This window comes from Plectropomus leopardus, chromosome 22 (genome assembly GCF_008729295.1).
Source record: "Plectropomus leopardus isolate mb chromosome 22, YSFRI_Pleo_2.0, whole genome shotgun sequence".
NCBI lineage: Eukaryota > Metazoa > Chordata > Actinopteri > Perciformes > Serranidae > Plectropomus > Plectropomus leopardus.
Genome location: NC_056484.1, coordinates 1 through 21008, shown reverse-complemented (window position 1 = coordinate 21008; position 21008 = coordinate 1). Strand labels below are relative to the sequence as shown.

The 21008-nt window shown below is 48.7% G+C and overlaps 2 protein-coding genes across 6 annotated transcripts; both read right to left on the bottom strand.

Moving 5' to 3' along the window:
- Positions 1-596: 596 nt before the first annotated feature.
- Positions 597-14601, bottom strand: LOC121961398 (UPF0606 protein KIAA1549-like). Its single transcript, XM_042511379.1, is given in 22 exon segments — positions 597-1824; positions 2486-2640; positions 2814-2941; positions 3017-3069; positions 3165-3458; positions 3756-3891; positions 4152-4387; positions 4466-4662; positions 4800-4814; positions 5064-5191; positions 5483-5688; positions 5775-5959; positions 6351-6528; positions 7212-7363; positions 7499-7558; positions 7995-8217; positions 8407-8706; positions 9204-9286; positions 9491-10338; positions 10340-10802; positions 13152-13378; positions 14362-14601. Coding segments are annotated over 21 exon segments (4431 nt in total). The 5' UTR covers positions 13318-13378; positions 14362-14601; the 3' UTR covers positions 597-1599.
- Positions 14602-16350: 1749 nt separating this feature from the next.
- Positions 16351-20847, bottom strand: LOC121961377 (zinc finger CCCH-type antiviral protein 1-like). 5 transcript variants are annotated; one of them, XM_042511343.1, is made up of 4 exons: positions 20521-20847; positions 20267-20345; positions 19677-19797; positions 16351-16691 (listed from the first exon to the last, which is right to left on the bottom strand). In XM_042511343.1, exons 1-4 carry the CDS (start codon positions 20757-20759, stop codon positions 16573-16575), a joined length of 558 nt encoding a protein of 185 aa, XP_042367277.1. In that variant the 5' UTR covers positions 20760-20847; the 3' UTR covers positions 16351-16572. The 5 variants fall into 5 exon arrangements, with proteins under 5 accessions (XP_042367277.1, XP_042367274.1, XP_042367275.1 ...); XM_042511340.1 differs by having other exon boundaries at positions 20177-20345; positions 20521-20846; XM_042511341.1 differs by having other exon boundaries at positions 19697-19797; positions 20177-20345; positions 20521-20845.
- Between the last annotated feature and the right edge of the window lie 161 nt (positions 20848-21008).

Sequence of the window (21008 nt, the reverse complement as noted above, 5' to 3'; positions counted from 1 at the left end):
AGAAGGTCCAGAGGGACAATCCACTCCAGAACCTCAAGAGGGACGACTGACTCCAGAAGGTCAGAAGGGACCATCTACTCCAGAAAGATGATCCATCCAGACAGTCAGAGGGAATGTGTCTCTTCATGAGTTCAAAAGGATCAGTCCACTCCATAAGGTCATCCAGTCCAGAACTCTAGGAGGGATGATCCATCCAGAAGTCCAGAAGAGATGATCATCTGAGACAACTGACTCCAGAAGCTCAGGAGGGACCATCTACTCCAGAAAGACGATACATCCAGACTGTCAGAAGGAACGAGTACGAGGAGATGAGTTACTCCAATTTTTTTCCACTTCAGAAGGTCTGGAAGGCCAATCCTTCTGTGCTTTCAGAAGGATTGAGTCACTTCAGGAGTTTAAAGGAACAATCATCTCTGTAAGCTCATCCACTCCAGAACTCCAGAAAGGATGATCCGTCCCAGAGGGTCAGGAGAGACCATCCACTCCAGAACACAAGGAGGATACATTCATTCTGAAAAGTAAGGAAAGACAATTTTCCGGAATAAGTTGCCACTCCAGAAAGTCAGGAGGGACAATCTACTCCAGGAGATCTGGAAGGATGATCCATCCAGACTATCAGAAGGGACAAGTCTCTTTAGGATTTCAAAAGGATTAGTCCACTGCATAAGTTCATCCGCTCCAGAAGTCCAGGAAGGACAGTCCACTCCAGAAGTCCAGAGAGGATGATCTTCTGGGACAACTGAGTCCAGAAGATCTGGAAGGACGATCCATCCAGATTGTCTGATGGGATGAGTGGCTTCAGGATTTTAAATCCACTCCAGAACTCCAGGAAGAATGATCCACCCAGACAGTCAGAGGAGATGATCTGCTCCAGACAAGGAGGGACAATCTTCTGAAATGATCAGCTCCAGAGGGTCAGGAGGTACTGTTTACTCACGAACTCAGAAAGGATCATTCATTCTGGAAGGTCAGGAGAGACGATCCACTTCAGATTCTCGGGAATAAATTGCCACTCCAGAAGTTCAGTTAAGCCATTCCACACCAAATCATCAGGGGATGAAGATCCATTCCAGAGGTTCAGGAGGGACAGTCCACGTCAGAACGCTAGATAGGACAGTCCAGTGATCTGCTTCAAAAGTCCCGAAAGGAGAATCTCAAACTGAATTCCAAGATGGATCATCTCCTCCAGAAGGTCAGAAGTGACCGTCCACTTTGGAGGGACAATCCATGTGAGAGGGTCAGGAAGGACGGTCCGCTCCGGGATGGATGATCATCAAATGATCCATGCCAGGAAGCACTTTAATGAAAACGTGAAGAAACTCACATTCAAACTTCCATTTAATGAAACACTGAGCTGAAGGATGATGGACAGACGGACGGGACCCTGTAAAGTTCCGGAGGTCTTTCACTGAGGAGACACTGTCTTTCCTCAGATATGGATTGTGGTCCAGAGTCAGTTTGGGTTCAGTGTCACAAGCGAAGATTAGCTCGAGAGTGTCCAGAGTGTGGATCAGTAAGATTTATGGTTGTAATCCAGTCTCTACAGGCTCTGTGTAGCTGAAACCAGTTGAGTCCTGATCCAAACAGGTCCAGACCAGTCTAAGGGTAGCTGGTAACCGCAGCCTGTTTCTGGGCCAAACGTCGCAGTTCCTCCCTGATAGCCTTTATGAGGGAGGCAGAGGTGTGGGCGGAGGGCGAGGCATCCTCCGGTGGGTACTCTGGAGTCGGTGAGGTCAGGAGGAGAGGTGGAGCTGACGGGTCCCGCAACGAAGAGCTGGGCATCTGGAAAACAGAGGAGGAAGAGAACTCAGGAAACGACAGCACCTGTAGGGAGATAGGGACAGAGGACGAGGCCAGAAAACAAATCAGAAAAAAGAAACTGCAAAACAATAGCAGTAACTTGTTATTAACAACTATCATCCAGGGCAGATTTGCAATTAATCCATGAAACCTGAGCAAACAGGCTTGATTTAGTAAAGTAAATGAAAGTCTGACCATAAAGTAAAAAATTAGCAAGAGATCAGTAAAAAGTAGAAGAAACTTACATGAAAAAAAGAAAAAAAAAAAAAAAAAAAAAAGAAGAAGAAGAAAAGGAAAGTCAATACAAACAAACATGGAAAAGACCTGAAAAAAGTCCTTAAAATAATTATAATATTGTCACAAAACTTTAGATATAACTATATTATAGTAAATAAGATAAATATAGTTTCCTGGACATTATTCCCAAGCTTTAAAAATAAATCCCATTTTCTAAATCTACAATATTTTGCAATTTGCTGGACCTTTCTTACCAAGTAACTTATTGCCTTTTTTTCACAGTTTTAAAAGAAATCACATCAATGTAAAGGGTTAGATACATGTGAATGACGTCTGAAAGCAGCACAAGAGACATGATATCACTCCATGTCTTAAAGGGTTAAACAACACTAAAAAAGAAACATGAATCAACCGGTTTAGGCCACTCTGGTTTGAATGTGCCACTCACACTCTCTCTGCTGGCTCCTGGTCTGGACAGGTCCTGGTCTGAGTGCTGCTGGTTCCAGCTGGAGCCTGTCGGACCGGACATGCTGCGACCCACCCCAGGGTAAGCTCCAATCTGACTGGACAAACCCACCTGGGTCAGGTGGTGGAGCTGTGCACCTGGAGATCAACAAACACAAGTTAAAGTCCGTCTGGAGGACAGCATGCTGCTGAGCATCGGTGCAGGAGGCCGACCGGCTGAACGCACCTGAAAGCAACCACAACCATTGCTCTCACTAAAAACTCTGTCATGCAGGTGAGATCATGTGCTGAGGACATGCAGAGGACTGTACCTGTGCTGCCCCCTACAGGTCGTGGTCTGGACGAGGAGGGGGGGTCCTCGTACTGCCCCCTGCTGGAGTAAACCGACTCCTGCAGCTGGTCTCCAGTGGAAACATACCCTCCTGAGTTTAGGCCCTGCCTGGAGAAAACACAGAGAATCATTCCTGGTTGTGGTCCAGACTCCAGACCTAGACCTGGTTTTAGATGAACTGACCTCTGCAGCAGACCCTGGACCGACGTAGGCGACATCCCCAGCTCTGCGTATCTCTGCAGTAGAACAAAGAGAAGAACAAGGACATGAGGACAGAGCAAGGAGTGAGGACGGACAGGAAATGTCCTGAGCTGCAGGATGACACACTCACTGCAGAGAAGGGGCTATGGGAGGGGGCTGCTGGGTAAGACCCCCACTGCCGGCCCGGGGGACGGGCCTGGGGGGAGGGGCTGGGCAGGGCAGGGCTTACCCCGCTTACCCCGGCGCTGCCCTGCGAGGATGGCGACACCAGGGCGAAGGCGTCGTCCAGGAGGGAGTGCATCTGCTGCCGTGCCTCCTCGATGGAGGGCTGTGGGGGCATGTAGGGGGGCGGGGCCGGGGCAAGCGGGGTAAGCCCTGCCGTGGGGGAGGGGCTGCCATGGTCCGGGGGCAGGTCGGGGTCCGACTGACATAGAGAGGGAAGAAGAACAACCAGTCAACAGTCGGTCCTCTGGTGTTTACAGTTTTATTTATCACATTGGTTTATACGCTAATGATACTTTCCAGTTTCCATCAACGCCAGCTCAGACTCCCCCGCCACCCACTAGCTATGCTGTTCTTTAAATAATTTTTTGCAAATTTTTGGGTTATTTCTTGTTCAAATATTATAATTTGTCAGCGTTTTTCTGGCAGCCATATCCTTCAGATTTTTTTCTTCTTTTTTTCTTTTCTCTAATTTTCTCTTATTTCAGTAAAATCTCACCATGTAGGCCACGTTGTTGAGTCCAGGGTATTTCCTGTAGGTGGCGCTGTGGTCGGTGAGCAGTCGGTCTCTGTCTGTGTCAGGAAGACTTCCAGGTCCCGGCTGAGCCCGCCGACCTCGGGGAGAGCGCCGCCCTCTGGACGACAAAGACAGAGATACAGTATCTGTTTATATATCCATCTATCTATCTATCAGACACACACAGATGATGAGATGTTCAGCGATAAATTAAAAGTTTTTACAGTTTATAACTGAACAGAAACAGCGTTCAGACGCTGATGAAGCTCAAAGCTCAGAACCAGATATTTGGGTTCACTGACAGTTTATGACTGAATATGATCGATAATAATGCGGCGCCTTGCTCGGCCTCAGCTCGGCCTCACTCGGCCGTCTCACCTCCTCCTGGAGTCGTTGGGGGTCGGGGGGGAGTGGGCATCGGCCTGCAGGATGCAGTCCATGTGGTCGTGGGCGGAGCTGTAGAGGCGCTGTGCGACCTCACTCTGCACTGGGCCGTCTCCGAACGCATCCATGATGTCGTCCATGGAGGGAAACTCACACTGGCCCCGCCTCTTGGCGCGCTGCCGCAGTTTGTTCCTGTGGTGCTCAATCTCCGACTTGTGCCTCAGCGCCACCTGTGGGACAGACGCTATGATGTCAGCCAGTTTTAAGCGTGACGGCGGGCGGCGAGGGTGTGGTCTGTTTGCTCTCACCTCTGTGCTGACCTTCTCTGTGAGCGTGGGGCTCGGGTGGGGCGGGGCGTGCAGCGGCGGTGGGCTTGGGCGCGGCTGCATGGCGATTAGCTGCACCTTGTTGGCCTGCCGCCGCGTGCCATCAGAGGAGCCGCGGGAGAGGCGGTCCACGTGGTCAAAGATGGAGGACGAGGAGAGGAGCTCGTCCGGAGCACTGCCTGATGGAGAGCGACATGATAAAACACTCAGCTGACGATATTGATCAGGTATTTTATCAGATATTGATCAGACATTAATCAGATATTGATCGGAGCAGCTTCAACATGTCAGACAGGATCGGATGTCATAAACGTACCCATCTTGCTCCTCCCTTCAGTCCAGAAGCATCAAAAACCAGAAAACACACAAAGTTTGATTAAACTGAACCATCACACACACTCTCACACACTCTCACATGCACACACACACTCACACTCACACACACACACACACACACACACACACACACACACACTCTCACATGCACACACACACTCACACTCATACACACACACACACACACACACACACACACCACAGGTATTAAACAGTCATGTGATGATGTCACGGCATCTCTAACCATTTTTGGGCGTCTTCCTGTGCTGTTTCCCGTCACTGGGCGTGGCCACAGGTCGGGTGCTCTCCTCTGCTGATTCTCTGCCACTTGATTGGTCGCTGCCTAACGAGTCGCCATCTGACGGGCTGAGCCTGACGAGACATCGCACACACCTGATGTTTCACCTCTCATGGTTTTAATGTTTCAGTTTTCTCATATGAAGTTAATAAAGATGTTAATCAGGCAGTTAAATTTCATCTGTCAAATACACTCTGACTTTAGGTGTTGCCTTCACTCACCCGTCTGCATATTTTTGGACAGTTCAGTAATGTAAATTTAAAAAAAAATAAACGGGAGAATTTGAGAATTTTTCTTTAACTTGTTAAAACCTTCTGATATCTGTGGCCTTTTTGCAGACATGTGTAGAGCTGTTCAAGTCTGACCTGCCCCGGCGGCGGCTGGAGCGTGCCGCCTTGGTGGACGAGCCTTTAGATTTGGGCGTGTTGAGGTCGCCGCCATCAGAGGGCGTGGCCTCTTTCACGGGGGCGGGTAGCTGCCCAGGCTCCTGGATCACCATGATGTCATCCTTGCTGTGTTGGCCGAGGTGCAGCTTGGCGAAGTCGAAGCCTTTGACGCTGGGAGCCTGCAGCTGAGAGAGGACGCACCATCAGTCGGCTTACTGTCCCTCTGTGCGGACAGCAGGACAGACATGACAACTTCCTGTTGACCTCTCACCTTCTGTCTCTGCTGGATGGTGTTGATGGCGTCCGGCTGGAACTCGAGCTTCTCGGAGCCGCACAGCTTCCAGTAGAGGATGATGATGATGAAGACGGCCAGCAGAACGGGGACGACCACGCCCACGATCAGCCAGATACTGCTGCTCTGAGTCTCCGCCGGGGGGACGGACAGCGTCTCCACCGCTGGACATGGGCAGGAGACAGGCAGGTGGGGGACACAGGTGAAAGAGACAGGTGAGACAGACAGATGAGATAGACAGGTGAGACACAGGAGAGAAACAGGTGAGATACAGGTGAGAAGCAGGTGAGATACAGGAGAGAAAGAGGTGAAGGACAGGTGAGACACAGGAGAGAAACAGGAGAGAAGCAGGTGAGATTCAGGAGAGAATTAGGAGAGAAGCAGGTGAAGGACAGGTGAATTACAGGAGAGAAACAGGTGAGATACAGGGGAGAAACAGGTTAGATTGAAGAGAGAAACAGTTGAAATACAGGTGAGATACAGGAGAAAAACAGGTGAGATACAGGAGAGAAAGAGGTGAAGGACAGGTGAGGTTAAGCTCAGGTGTTGACTCACGTTGGGCGAGCGGTCTCTGGACTCGGTGTCCAAGTACGATGGCGGCCCTCTGGAGGTCCAGACGGTTCAGGGTGACCGCCGTGGCCTCGGCAGGTATCCGCTCTCCACCTGGACCCTCCACGAAATAGAAGACCTCCAAGGGACGCTCCACGCCCGACAGCCTTGCCACCCGAACCACCTGAGACACCACAGGTGAGAGGTGACATGAGAAATACTGAAGCACTTTTTCACTCTGATTCACAGTCATTAAACCGTACAGGTGTCTCCATACAGGTTTAATGTGCAACACTTTGAGTTCAGCTGTGTTCACCTGCGTGAGGTGTGTTCACCTGTGTGAGGTGTGTTCACCTGTGTGAGGTGTGTTCACCTGTGTGAGGTGTGTGTTCCTGTGTGATGTGTGTTCACCTGTGTGAGGTGTGTTCACTTGTGTGAGGTGTGTGTACCTGTATGAAGTGTGTTCACCAGTGTGAGGTGTGTGTACCTGTGTGAGGTGTGTTCACCAGTGTGAGGTGTGTTCACCTGTGTGAGGTGTGTGTACCTGTGTGATGTGTGTGTACCTGTGTGATGTGTGTTCACCTGTGTGAGGTGTGTTCACCTGCGTGAGGTGTGTTCACCTGTGTGAGGTGTGTTCACCTGTGTGAGGTGTGTGTTCCTGTGTGATGTGTGTTCACCTGTGTGAGGTGTGTTCACTTGTGTGAGGTGTGTGTACCTGTATGAAGTGTGTTCACCAGTGTGAGGTGTGTGTACCTGTGTGAGGTGTGTGTACCTGTGTGATGTGTGTGTACCTGTGTGATGTGTGTTAACCTGTGTGAGGTGTGTTCACCTGTGTGAGGTGTCTTCACCTGGGGGGGGTGCGTGTACCTGCAGACTGTTGTTGGCAACGGCTGTCGCTCTCCTCCAGCGCCTCCTGCTGGTGGCCTGCAGGCCCTCTTCCAGCAGCAGAGCCAGACGTCTCTCCAAACGAGCTTTAAAACTCCTCTCAGCCACCAGCTGATCCTGAACCCCCAACAGGACTGACAAAACACACACACGCACACGCAGTTTTCTAATAATGATGTCACAGTTTGTGAACACACCGTGACGATGTGGAGCTGAATGAAGTTGAAGAACACAAAGTGTCTTCATGGTTCCACAGAGAACGTTCTCACCTGTACGGACCCAGGTGGAGCGCAGGTGGTGAGATGTGTTCAGCTCCGGGTAATGGAACGCTGTCAACGCAAACACACATTTAAAACATTCAACTAATTTCACACATTGAACAGGGTGTGAAAAAAACATTAAAAGCCGGACTCACACATTTACCACATAACCTCATAACAGCAACAGTGGGCCCGATCACAAGTTTTTTCAGAATTAAGACAAACAAACTTGTGAGACATCCAGCTCGTAAGAGAAGCTCTGCAGTGACGGAGGTCGCTCAGGTTATGAGATTAGTGGGTTGAACACAGAAGCAAACCTGCATGTCGTCAGTGTACAACGGTAAAAAAACCACTGAGCTGATCGTCCAGAGGGAGCACATATAATGAGAACTAAAACGCATTTTGACTCCTCTGGGACCCCACACAAGAGAGCAGTGGAGGAAGGAGTGAGTGTGTGTGTGTGTGTGTGTGTGTGTGTGTGTGTGTGTGTGTGTGTGTGTCGTACGCTCTGCGATCTGCAGGGCGGGGTATCCCACGTAGAAGCTGAACTCCACCAGGCTGAGCTTCCTCAGGTGTTCACTGGCCTCAGACCCCAGCAGGAAGTCCCGCCCATCACGCACCGCAAAGATGATGTCGACAGAAACCTTCTGCTCCGTCGTCACCGCCGCCGCCTCAGCCGCTGCCACAGCTGCTACCGCTGTCCGCATCCCCATGGTGATGTTCAGCAGCTGCAGGAGACGCACAGATACACAGCTGCTGAAAACCGTACTGATTTTATTCGATCAGAGATCAGCATTAGGCTGGTTTTATATGAAAGGTTTCAGCCTCCGGTCCCGGAGAGACTAATGTCTGCTACCTGTTTACATCATCCGACAGCAGGTAACGGACTCACCCGTACGGTGACATCTTTAACTCACCTGTACGGTGACATTTCCGGCCTCGTGCGATCGTCTCCGGGTCTCGGTGTACGCCATCATCAGTCCTCTCTCGACGCGTTCGCTGAAGTTACACACTCTGACATCGACGTGGGCTGGGACAAACTGCAGCACGGAGTGGATCTGGTACCTGAGGTCAGGTACGGTGTAGAGCGGCGACACGGTGGGAATGGGGCCGGAGCCGCGGGGTGCCTGGCGGAGGGCGTTGATGACGGACATGGCGGTGAAGATCAACGGTCCGGACACGACACGAAAAGCAAAACTGGACGGCGTCCTCAAGAACTGATGAGGCAGCAGAGAGGAGACAGACAGCCATCAATCAGCTGACATCATCGAGGCGAGCTCAGTGTGAGCTTAAAGCTCCGGACGACCGGGGAGAACCAGGAGACCGAAGACCAGGAGCAAACTGAGGAGGTGATGAAGGAGGTGTTTGTGATAAAGGAGGAGGTGTTTGTGATAAAGGAGGAGGTGATGGAGGAGGTGTTTGTGATAAAGGAGGAGGTGATGGAGGAGGCGTTTGTGATAAAGGAGGAGGTGTTTGTGATAAAGGAGGAGGTGAAGGAGGAGGTGTTTGTGATAAAGTAGGAGGTGATGGAGGAGGTGTTTGTTATAAAGGAGGAGGTGTTTATGATAAAGGAGGAGGTGTTTGTGATAAAGGAGGAGGTGATGGAGGAGGCGTTTGTGATAAAGTAGGAGGTGATGGAGGAGGTGTTTGTTATAAAGGAGGAGGTGTTTATGATAAAGGAGGAGGTGAAGGAGGAGGAGCGTGTCGTTGTTACCTGCAGCTCCACAGATCGGTTGAAGTCTCTCCTCAGAAGATCTCTGACTTGAGTGAAACCTGCTGATGACCCTTTTGAACTCACTGCAGGAGATAAACGCAGCTTCGTTTATAACCTGAACCTTCGGGACTCTGACCGAACATTCTCTGAACATTTTTGGAAACTTTAAAAAAAAAAAAAATAAATTTTTTAAAAATCATTTTTGAATTTTTTTTGGCAAACTCTTGCATTTTGACTATATTTCCTTAAAAATAATTTGATGGTGATTATTTTCGTGAGCGACTCACCGACTCTGACCAGGTACATCTCAGGTTTGGTGACGTTGCACAGGTACTGTCTGGTGGGCGGGGTCTGGGCCACTCTGGGCGTGGTGACGGGGGGCGCTCTGGTCAGGCTGATGGCGGTGATCTGGGTGGTGGTGGTGGTGACGGGGGTGGTCGTGGTCGTCGCCTTGGTGGTGGTGTTGGTGGTCTTGGTGGGCGGAGCCTTCACTGGCTTCTCTGTGACCACTGCAGGCCTCTCCGATCTGTCAGGACGGGTGGGTGGTCCCAGCGGGGGCGGGGGAGGCACCTGCCCGGTCGTGGTCGTCGCCTTGGTGGTGGTGTTGGTGGTCTTCGTTGTGGTCTCTGGGCTTTGGAGCAGGAGGAAGTCTTGAGGTGGTGGACGGGGAGGGGGTCTCTCCTCACCTGTGAGAGTGGGGGAGAGGGTGAGGGGAGGGGTGGGCCCTTCTGGGGGACGTTTGGGCTCCCGCTCTGCAGGAGGACCGGAGCTCGGGGACGGGGGCGAAGGGGGGAGGTGGGTTTGAGTTGTTGTGGGTGTGATTGGGGGTTTGGAGTCGGTCTGACTGACCCAGTCCTGGTCCTGGTCCTGGTCCCTCTCGCGCTCCTCCCTCTCCCGCTCCTCCCTCTCGCGTTCCTCCCTCTCCCGCTCCTCCCTCTCGCGCTCCTCCCTCTCCCTCTGGCGGGCCAGCAGGTTGGTGTAATACTCCATGCTATTCATGTCGGGCAGCAGCAGCTCGGTGGGCTCCAGCGGCATCATGTCCTCCAGGTCATAGTCCTCGTCCCAGCTGGGGAAGACGTCTGAGTGGGCGGGGCGGGTGTGTGGGGAGATGCCCAGGGTGGAGGAGGAGGGGGAGGGGGAGGCGGGAGGAGAGGGGGACGGTGGGGCGGGTTGGGAAGGCGGTGTCGTAGGAGACCCAGTCCCCGCCAGCGTCCTGCTCGAAGGGATGGTTGGGCAGAGGCGTAGCGAGGGCCAGCTCCTCGCCGTCGGGCACCATGAAGGACAGCGTCTCCAGGTAGTCCCCGGAACCCCAGGCCTCCTCCAGAGAGGGGCCCTGCTCCCAGGGGGGAGGAGGGGTGAGGGTGGGCTGGGTGTGGGGGGGCAGGGGTGGTGGGAGGCTTGGGGACAGGAGGTCTGGCGGTCTCAGCAAGAGGTGGATCCCCTGAGCACCAGAGTCCGAGTCCTCAGCCGAGCCTCCGCTGTTACCATGGTAACCAGGGTCTGATAGTGGGCTGGGGGCCTGGGGGCCGGAGGGGGGAGAGGGGGAGGGTAACAAAGGATGTGATGGAGACTCGGCTGTCCTGTTAAAGTCCCGAACACCTGAGAGACAAAAAGACACATGTCATCTCAAGTTTGACTTTATGGTCCCTGAGGGGCCCCTGACCAACACTGAAGGTCTCTGACCAAACCTGAGGGCCTCTGACCAACACTGAGGGTCCCTGACCAACACTGAGGGCCTCTGGCCAACACTGGTCCCAACAACACTGAGGGTCCCTGACCAACACTGAGGGTCTCTGACCAACACTGAGGGTCCCTGACCAACACTGAGGGTCTCTGACCAACACTGAGGGTCTCTGACCAACACTGAGGGCCCCTGACTAACACTGAGGGCCCCTGACCAACACTGAGGGCCCCTGACCAACACTGAGGTCTCTGCCAACACTGAGGGCCCCTGACTAACACTGAGGGCCCCTGACCAACACTGAGGGCCCCTGACCAACACTGAGGGCCCCTGACCAACACTGAGGGTGTCTGACCAACACTGAGGGTGTCTGACCAACACTGAGGGCCCCTGACCAACACTGAGGGCCTCTGACCAACACTGAGGGTCCCTGACTAAAAGCATGTTTAATCTGCAGCACATGGGACTTGAACTTACGGTGTTTAGGCTCCAGGTTGTTGTCAGGTTGAGTTGACCCTGTGCCAGCAGGGGGCAGCACCTCAGCTGTTTGTGTGTTTGCAGGCGTATTTTAAACTAGAGTCAAAACTCAGTTTTCATGACAAACTTGTGAAAATGTTCAGACTCCATCCAGACGGAGAACACGTGGAGCGTCTCTTTACAAAGATCCACCGATGCACGAGTGAAACATGCGGCTTACAGACGCTCTCTGTCCACTGACGGCAGGAAGCTAAACTATTATCACTTAACCAACACAAAAATTCAGTTTTTAATAATCAGACGTCTTCCACTCTGACAGTAAAATATTGACGTCGCCGCTTCATTCGGCGAGACTCTGCAGACACGTGATACTCTGAGGTTCGGTCTGAGAGCAGCAGAGCGCCGCGGCCGCTGACGAAGCTGCTCCTCTTCTTCAAAAACACGTCCTCAGGTCAGTTAGGGGGAATACTGGATTCCCAAAATTCACATAGAGCTGCCATAAAAACTGTGTTAATTATTAATGAAGGCGTCATGAACGTGATGACATCATGAATGCGATGATGTCATGAGCGTGATGTTTTCACGGCGCTCAGACGGCTCCGTGTTTGACCTCCTTCTGCTTCCTCTCTGTATCTTTCTCTGCAGTCTCTTTAAACCTATTTGTCTTTGTGTCATCACACACACACACACACACACTCAGCCTTGACTCTCTCATGTGCTGGCCTTGTTGCCGTGGTGACGCCGTGCTTTGCGGCAGTGTCACGTGGCGAGCGGAGACGAGTCAGTGATTGGTGCTGAGGAGGAGACGCCCTCAGAGAGACGGAGGGTCTGAGTCTCTTCAGCTGCACATTTTCACATCAGAGGAATCGGCTTCAGTGTTTTGGTGCAGAGACAAGAAGTATAAATACACTCAGCGATGGAGGCAGTACACAGCCTGTACTGCAGTAACAGTACTGATAGCGCACTGTGAAAATACTCTGCTACTGGAAAAACCTGCATTCAGGATGTTACTGATGGAAAAAGAAAGGGAAAAAACATCAAAACTACAACAAAAAACAAACAAAAATAAAAAACAATGCTAAAAAAACACAAACACTGGCAAAAAAAGTCAAAATTATCAAACAAATAAAGAGATATCCAAACAAAAAAGTCAAAATAAAAACAAATAAACAAACGCTCCCAAAAAGTTTTTAAAATTCCAAAATTAAATAAATAAAAAAACAGATTAAATGTTTCAAAAGTCTTTTTATGATAAAGAGATTGATGTTAAGATAATAAATGCATTTTTCTTAGTAAATTATCATTTATTTCATGTTAGTCGGTTTTATATTTAATCGAATAAATTAAATCTGTTTGCTTTGTTTGCTGGCGCACTGACAGATTACAGCATTTTCAACGTAGATGATCCGATTTTTTTTTCACCACGATGAGCTGTCTCAGCAGAGGACTATTTTTAAGAAATTATGGGATGTGAAAACATTTATTTTTGTTACATAAATATGCAAAGAAAATAATTTTCTGGGTTTTTTTGTGATGAGGACTTTAAAGGGTTAATTTAAGATGCCTAAATTTGAGGTCATTTTTAATAACTCAAAGGTCAAAGGTCATGTACAACAAGGACCCTGAATGACCTCTGGTAACCCCTCTGACAGCTACTCTACATGGCCAAAAGTATATGGACGTCCTGGTGACACGGGCTCTTCTCATCTTAGAGATATTCTGACTTCTGGATCCTACTTTTCCCATGATGCACCTGCTCGGTGTCCCTAAACAGTCTGAGGATTACTCACCTGCAGCAGATGAGCTGGATGTCACCATGGAAACCAGCGTGCCAGCCACTAGCAGGATCCCACCGAGGGTCCATCTGCACACTGAGGTCCTGGGCTCCATCCCAGTCCTGGTCCCGGTCCTGGTCCCGGTCCTGGAGCTGGGGCCCAGCAGGGTCACAGGGTCCATGGTCCTCAAAGGGCCGCCACTCAGAGCTCAGTACAGAGAACGGAGGGCCCGTCAGGAGGACCTGAACCACCGGAGGAACCACAGAGAATATATAAATACACATGTATATATAAATGTATACATACATACATACATATGTATGTATATATACGTACATACATACATATATATGATTGTAATTTTAAGCACTTTCCTTGGTTAAAATTAACAATTGATTAATTGTTATTATACTACAATAAATATACATTAGTATGATTTTCTACTTTTATTGAGTTTATTTTGAAGCAGTGTATTTTAGACTTATTGTAGGAGCTGAGCTGCAAATTCACTGATTACTCTCAAATACACAATCTGGACTACATTTAGGACACATGCATCAACACACACACAGTTATCACAACAGGAAGAAGGAAAGAGACTAAAATGTGACAGACAGTCACTAAAGGGTTAAACGTTGTTTAAATTCTGTTTTTTTTGTGTGTTTTTTTTAGCGTCTTATTTTCCAGTTTTCTGTCAGCAGTTTTAGATCGATTTTAAGACCCCTCCCCCGCCTCGGTGGCCTCCTCCTCCTCAGGGGCCCTGCTCAGCTGTGCTCCGGCCCTGCTCTCTCCTGCTAACACCTCCTCCTGCTCCTCCGGCCCGGTTCCTCTCACACTGCCCCCATTATCGGACACACGGTCCGTTAACCCCCCCCCCTCCCCCGTGTCTCCGGTCTGTGGTCGGGACGCAGCGGGCCTGGCGGCTGCTTTGATCCGCTCTGCAGGCTCGGTCTCCGGTCAGGGCTGCAGCGGCCTGATTACCGGCTCCGGTGTGACGCGTTAACGGTTCAGTTGTTTGTGATAAACGTGGTCCTCTCGGCCTCCTCCTGCTCCTCTCTCAGTGCCTTCCACCGACACACGGAGCCCCGGCGCTGCGGATCAGAGCCGCGGCCCCCCCACACCCCCTACCGTCACTCGGTATAAACGGACCCGCTGATCACGTGAAACCGGACCGAGTCGAGCCGGGCCGGGGCTCCGGTACCGGGCAGCGAGATCAGAGACCTACCTGCCATCCTGGATGCGGTTCCGGCGCGTCACGCCTCTGCTGAGCCGCGCGGCGCGCTCCCTGCGCGGGGAGGAGGAGGCGGAGAGTCCCGCAGGATCACACCTCCTCCTCCTCTGCTCCTCCTGCTCCTGCTGCTCCTATCTGTCCGCAGTCTGAGTCACCTCCTCCTCAGGAACCGAACACCGAGCCTCCTGATCCGCTCTCTCTCCGGTTCCGTCGGTCCCGTCGGTACCGGTCTGATCCGGCTCCTCCTGCCGCCGCTCCGCGTCACACCGTCACATCTGCAGCTCACACACACATCTGGGCTCATTCCTCCTTCTGCTCCTCCTGCTGCACCTCCTCACAGCTCCTCACAGAGAAAGAGACGGTTTCTGTCAGAGCTGGACCAGAACCCGGACTCTGACGTTTCTAGGATTTGAGGACATTGGGGGTTAGTCTGAACCTCTGTGGGCAAAAATACCCCAAATTTTTAAAGCAAACGTGCCTTAATTTTATTTTTCTTTAAAAAATTTGGTGATGTATTTTTTTCTTTGACGATTTTTTTTCTTCAGTTTTTGGCAATCCTTTTTTTCCTTAAAAAGAATTGGTGAAATATATTTCTTTACTTTTTTATAATTATTTAACCGTTTTGGCTTTTTGCTTTAAGAATTTTGGAATTTTTTCCTCTTTAAAACTTTTTGGTAATTGGTCTTTAATCTTTTCATTCAAAGCATGTTGGAGATGAATTCTTTCTGAAAAAGTTTTTGGCAATTATCTTTCTCTCTCTCTCTTTACACACACACACACACACACATATATATATGGCTAGTCTGTGACTCTGAAAGGTAAAAACTTTACCTGCTGAGTCCTCCAGGTGAGCATCCCATGATCCAACAGGAGCTATCTCAGCATCATCAGGTATCACCCCCCCCCCCCCAACCATCCACACACACATACACACACACCATCCTGTTCATGTGTTCAAAATCATCACACTCACATCTGCAAAAATGACAAATCAGTGTGTGTTTTCATGAACGCTGACGTTTATTTGGATGCAGGTATTTGACCCCTTAAAAATAACCTTAACGTTAAACAACTTAAAGTCTCACGAAAAGACTTATTATTAAATTACACAATAACTATTCAAATGCGCAGTACGCAGTAAATATTTAACTACGCGCAGTATCTCTTAAAGTACGCACTACACAGTAACTATTAAAATATGCAGTAAATATTTAAGTATGCAGTAAGTGGAGCGCCTATCACAAGATAAAAATATCTGTATTTGATGAAAGAAGTTGGATCAAAGAGACCCGGGTATCAATAATGTGTTGATATAAAAAACGAATCATGTAATAAACAAACTCATTACATCATAAAGTAAACATAAACAATAGAAAAACTACAGTTTAAAATGTCTCAAATAAAAGAAATAAACATCTGTAAATCTCTCAATAAAAATCACTTAAAATATAAAATATCCTCATAATAAAGCTCGTCCTCCGTATTTGGTGTTGGTGTCAGCTGGTATGATGTCATGTGATCGGGGGGGGGCGGGGGGGGGGGGGGGGGGTACTTAATTAATTAGGATTTTCTGCATAATATATATTTTAAAATAATTTCATTTATTTGTTGTATTTTATTCATTTTTTTTAGCGTTTTGGGATGTTTTTTTCCCCCAGTTTATTTTTAATCATTTGAGTTTTGGAGTTGGATTTTTTTTCTATCTATTTTTTTGTCTAACAATTTTGAGATTTTGAGGTGTTTTTTTTTCTTTTTCTTTTTTATTGATTTTGAGTTTTTTTGGAGTGTGGGAGCTGGCCTGTTTATTTTGGGTTTTTTTAATTGTTTTTCTCTTTTTATATCATTTTGAGTGCAGAATGTCTTTTTGTATTTTTATGGTTAAATTTTTTAATTAAAAATAATTTAAAGTTTTTAAAGGTTTTTTCTCTGAATTGGGTACTTTTACTTTTAATACTTCAAGTATATTTTCTTGAATATACTTTTACTTAAGTAACATTTTCACAGGGTGGTGTCAGTACTTTTACTGCAGTAATCTGGATCTGAATACTTCTTCCACCGCTGCAAAACACCATCGTATTTACAGCAAACAGAGAAGCCAGAAACTCTTCAGTCCGACTCCACGAGTTCAACCGAGATGAGGCACCAGGTCCAGCAGGTCCAGCAGGTCCAGCAGGTCCAGCAGGTCCATCAGGTCCAGCAGGTCCATCAGATCCACATCGGGTCGAAGTTCTTGTGCAGGTTCTCAACCTCGGCTGTGGACACGAAGTGAGGCCGGCGGCGGATTCTCCTCTTGGTGTGATGTTTGAGGTTCCTCTGGTACATGTCTGCACAGAACCACAGAACCATAAGAACCAGAGAGCCAGAGGACCATAAGAACCAGAGAACCAGAGGACCATAAAAACCAGAGAATCAGAGGACAATGAGAACCAGAGAACCAGAGGACCATAAAAACCAGAGAACCAGAGGACCATAAGAACCAGAGAACCAGAGGACCCTAAGAACCAGAGAACCAGAGGACCATAAGACCAGAGAGCCAGAGGACCATAAAAACCAGAGAACCAGAGGACCATAAAAACCAGAGAATCAGAGGACCATAAGAACCAGAGAACCAGAGGACCATAAGAACCAGAGAACCAGAGGACCATAAGAACCAGAGAACCAGAGGACCATAAAAACCAGAGGACCAGAGGACCATAAGAGCCAGAGAACCAGAGGACCATAAAAACCAGAGGACCATAAGAACCAGAGAGTCAGAGGACCATAAGAACCAGAGAGTCAGAGGACCATAAGAACCAGAGAACCAGAGGACCATAAAAACCAGAGGACCATAAGAACCAGAGAGTCAGAGGACCATAAGAACCAGAGAACCAGAGGACCATAAAAACCAGAGAGTCAGAGGACCATAGGAACCAGAGAGTCAGAGGACCATAGGAACTAGAGAGCCAGAGGACCATAAGAACCAGAGAACCAGAGGACCATAAAAACCAGAGAACCAGAGGACCATAAGAACCAGAGAACCACAGGACCATAAAAACCAGAGAACCAGAGGACCATAAGAACCAGAGAACCAGAGGACCATAAAAACCAGAGAACCAGAGGACCATAAAAACCAGAGAACCCAGAGGACCATAAAAACAGAGAACCAGAGGACCAGAGGACCATAAGAGCCAGAGAACCAGAGGACCATAAAAACCAGAGGACCATAAGAACCAGAGAGTCAGAGGACCATAAAAACCAGAGAACCAGAGGACCAGAGGACCATAAAAACCAGAGAATCAGAGGACCATAAGAACCAGAGAACCAGAGGACCATAAAAACCAGAGAACCACCAGAGGACCATCAGAACCAGAGAACCACAGGACCATAAAAACCAGAGAATCAGAGGACCATAAGAACCAGAGAACCACAGGACCATAAAAACCAGAGAATCAGAGGACAATGAGAACCAGAGAACCAGAGGACCATAAAAACCAGAGAACCAGAGGACCATAAGAGCCAGAGAACCAGAGGACCATAAAAACCAGAGGACCATAAGAACCAGAGAGTCAGAGGACCATAAAAACCAGAGAACCAGAGGACCAGAGGATCATAAGAACCAGAGAACCAGAGGACCATCAGAACCAGAGAACCACAGGACCATAAAAACCAGAGAATCAGAGGACCATAAGAACCAGAGAACCACAGGACCATAAAAACCAGAGAATCAGAGGACAATGAGAACCAGAGAACCAGAGAACCATAAAAAACCAGAGAGCCAGAGGACCATAAGAACCAGAGAACCACAGGACCATAAAAACCAGAGAATCAGAGGACCATAAGAACCAGAGAACCACAGGACCATAAAAACCAGAGAACCAGAGGACCATAAGAACCAGAGAACCATAAGAACCAGAGAACCACAGGACCATAAAAACCAGAGAACCAGAGGACCATAAGAACCAGAGAACCACAGGACCATAAAAACCAGAGAATCAGAGGACCATAAGAACCAGAGAACCACAGGACCCATAAAAACCAGAGAACCAGAGGACCATAAGAACCAGAGAACCAGAGGACCATAAAAACCAGAGAACCAGAGGACCATAAAAAACCAGAGAATCAGAGGACCATAAGAACCAGAGAACCAGAGGACCAGAGGACCATAAGAGCCAGAGAACCAGAGGACCATAAAGACCAGAGGACCATAAGAACCAGAGAGTCAGAGGACCATAAGAACCAGAGAGTCAGAGGACCATAAGAACCAGAGAACCAGAGGACCATAAGAACCAGAGAGTCAGAGGACCATAAGAACCAGAGAACCAGAGGACCAGAGAACCAGAGGACCATAAAAACCAGAGGACCATAAGAACCAGAGAGTCAGAGGACCATAAGAACCAGAGAACCAGAGGACCAGAGGACCAGAGGACCATAAGAACCAGAGAACCAGAGGACCATAAAAACCAGAGAGTCAGAGGACCATAGGAACCAGAGAGCCAGAGGACCATAAGAACCAGAGAACCAGAGGACCATAAAAACCAGAGAACCAGAGGACCATAAGAACCAGAGAACCACAGGACCATAAAAACCAGAGAACCAGAGGACCATAAGAACCAGAGAACCAGAGGACCATAAAAACCAGAGAACCAGAGGACCATAATAACCAGAGAACCATAAAAACCAGACGATGGTCTGATCAGTTCACTCAGGATCAGTTTTCTGGGATCTAACTGTGTCGGCAGCAGCTCAGCTGGACTCTGGCAGATTTCTGAAGCTGAGGTCATTCTGTTTTCAGGTCACATGATACCTGACGTGTTGTTATGGCGTCGGCAGTGCGTGCAGATGCAGCTGTCAGCAGCTACTGTTTTCTATATTTATATATTTATTTTTTGACTTTTCTACGACAGAGAAACACTTCTCTGACATCTAGAAAAGTTGTTGGTTGGATTGAATGCAGCAGACTGAGAGAGGATCCAAAACAACGGCATCAACGAGTGGCCAGTCAGACCAGAGGGGAGAAACCAAACCGAAAGACGAAGAGAGGGAGGAGAGCCGGCATCAGGGCAAGGCTGACTTCCCTGACCAGGAGCTGAGACATTTTAACCCCTGACATCCCGGATCAAGCTGTTGCACTGGATGGATGGACCTTGTTGAGAGCCGACAGGACACAAGACTCTGATGCAAATTGAAAAAATGCTCTGCAGGAACTGAATGATGCCACCAGCAGCAACCAGATGGCTGCAGCAGGATCAGGAACAATTTTAATTTTATTTTTCAAACTTTGTTTTTAAGGTGACTCATAAATCTACCTGCTACCTTCTAGGAGGTGATACCTGTGAAGCTGACGACGTACTCTCTGTTTCCTTTCACCACCAGGACCTCTGCAGAGGGGTCGGACAGGAACGCCTCCTCCAGACGCCGTGATGTCACTGACATGGTGCGAAGCTTCTCATCCTGACAGAGGAAGAGGAGGAGGAGGAGGAGGAGGTAATACAACCGTATTACACAATTTAAAAAGAATTAAATAAATCAACATTTTCTTTATTGTTATTCTTATTGTTTTGTGATAAGGCTCTTAATGCTTGAACATTTTCCTCTTCTTAATATAGCTCGAAATGTTTTCTTTTTTCATGTGTAATAAAGCGCTGAATATTTTTGGAGGGAAAACTCTCTCAGGTGACTTTGCGCCGCTCCGTTTTGTTTCGAAGCGTCCTGAGGAGGAAGTCTCACAGCGGCCCGAGAGCCTCGCTGGTTTGATCAAACCGGTCGGCTGGATGTCACGCGATTGGTCAGAGCCGACCTTTGACCTCCTGACCTTTGCAGTGGGACTCACCGGCTCTCCGTACTCCACCCAGACCCCCCCGTCCCCCCTGTAGAACCAACGCCACTTGGTCGTCAGGACGTAATGCAGCGGCTTGGTTACCGAGGAAACCGTGGACAGGCGGCGAACGGGCCGCAACTTCTGCGTCATGGATGGGAAGTGGACGGGGGGATCTCCGTGGCTGAAAACACAGACAGAGACAGAGAGACAGACTGAGACACAGACAAAGAGAGAGACAGACGGGACAGAGACAGAGTGAGAGACAGACAGAGACATTGAGAGACAGAGACAGACAGAGAGACAGAGAGGAAGGTATGAGGTGACTCATTGGCAGCAGATCATCTTCTACCTCTGACCTTTGAGTTTTGGACGGGTCACAGAAGTCCCGCTCCACGTCCTCCATGTCCTCCACGTCTGTCCAGCTGATGCCATCAAAGACCTCCCACCTGTAGGGCAGGTGGAAATGGACGCGGCGACACGCGTCTGCGCACAAATGCAAAAAAACATCAAATTTGACAAACGGCAGCAAAACCAAAAACAAATAAAAACTGAAAAGAAAAATAGAAAAAAAACCTATATAAGGCTCAAAAGTCATGGTGGATATCAGAGAGGCTTTTTTACGGTCAAACGAATTCAGAGGTCACAGAGTACTAAACTGTCAAACTTTACAAGAAATCAATATATATAACCACTGTAAAATAATCAATATAGAAATAAAAATGATCCAATTTAAAGAAAATATTACATTTTTTCATAATTCAGTAGAAAATAATAAGATTTAAAACTGTGTTTATTTAGAACAAAATCATATTAGTGTGAAAAAAGTATTGATTAAAACAATCAA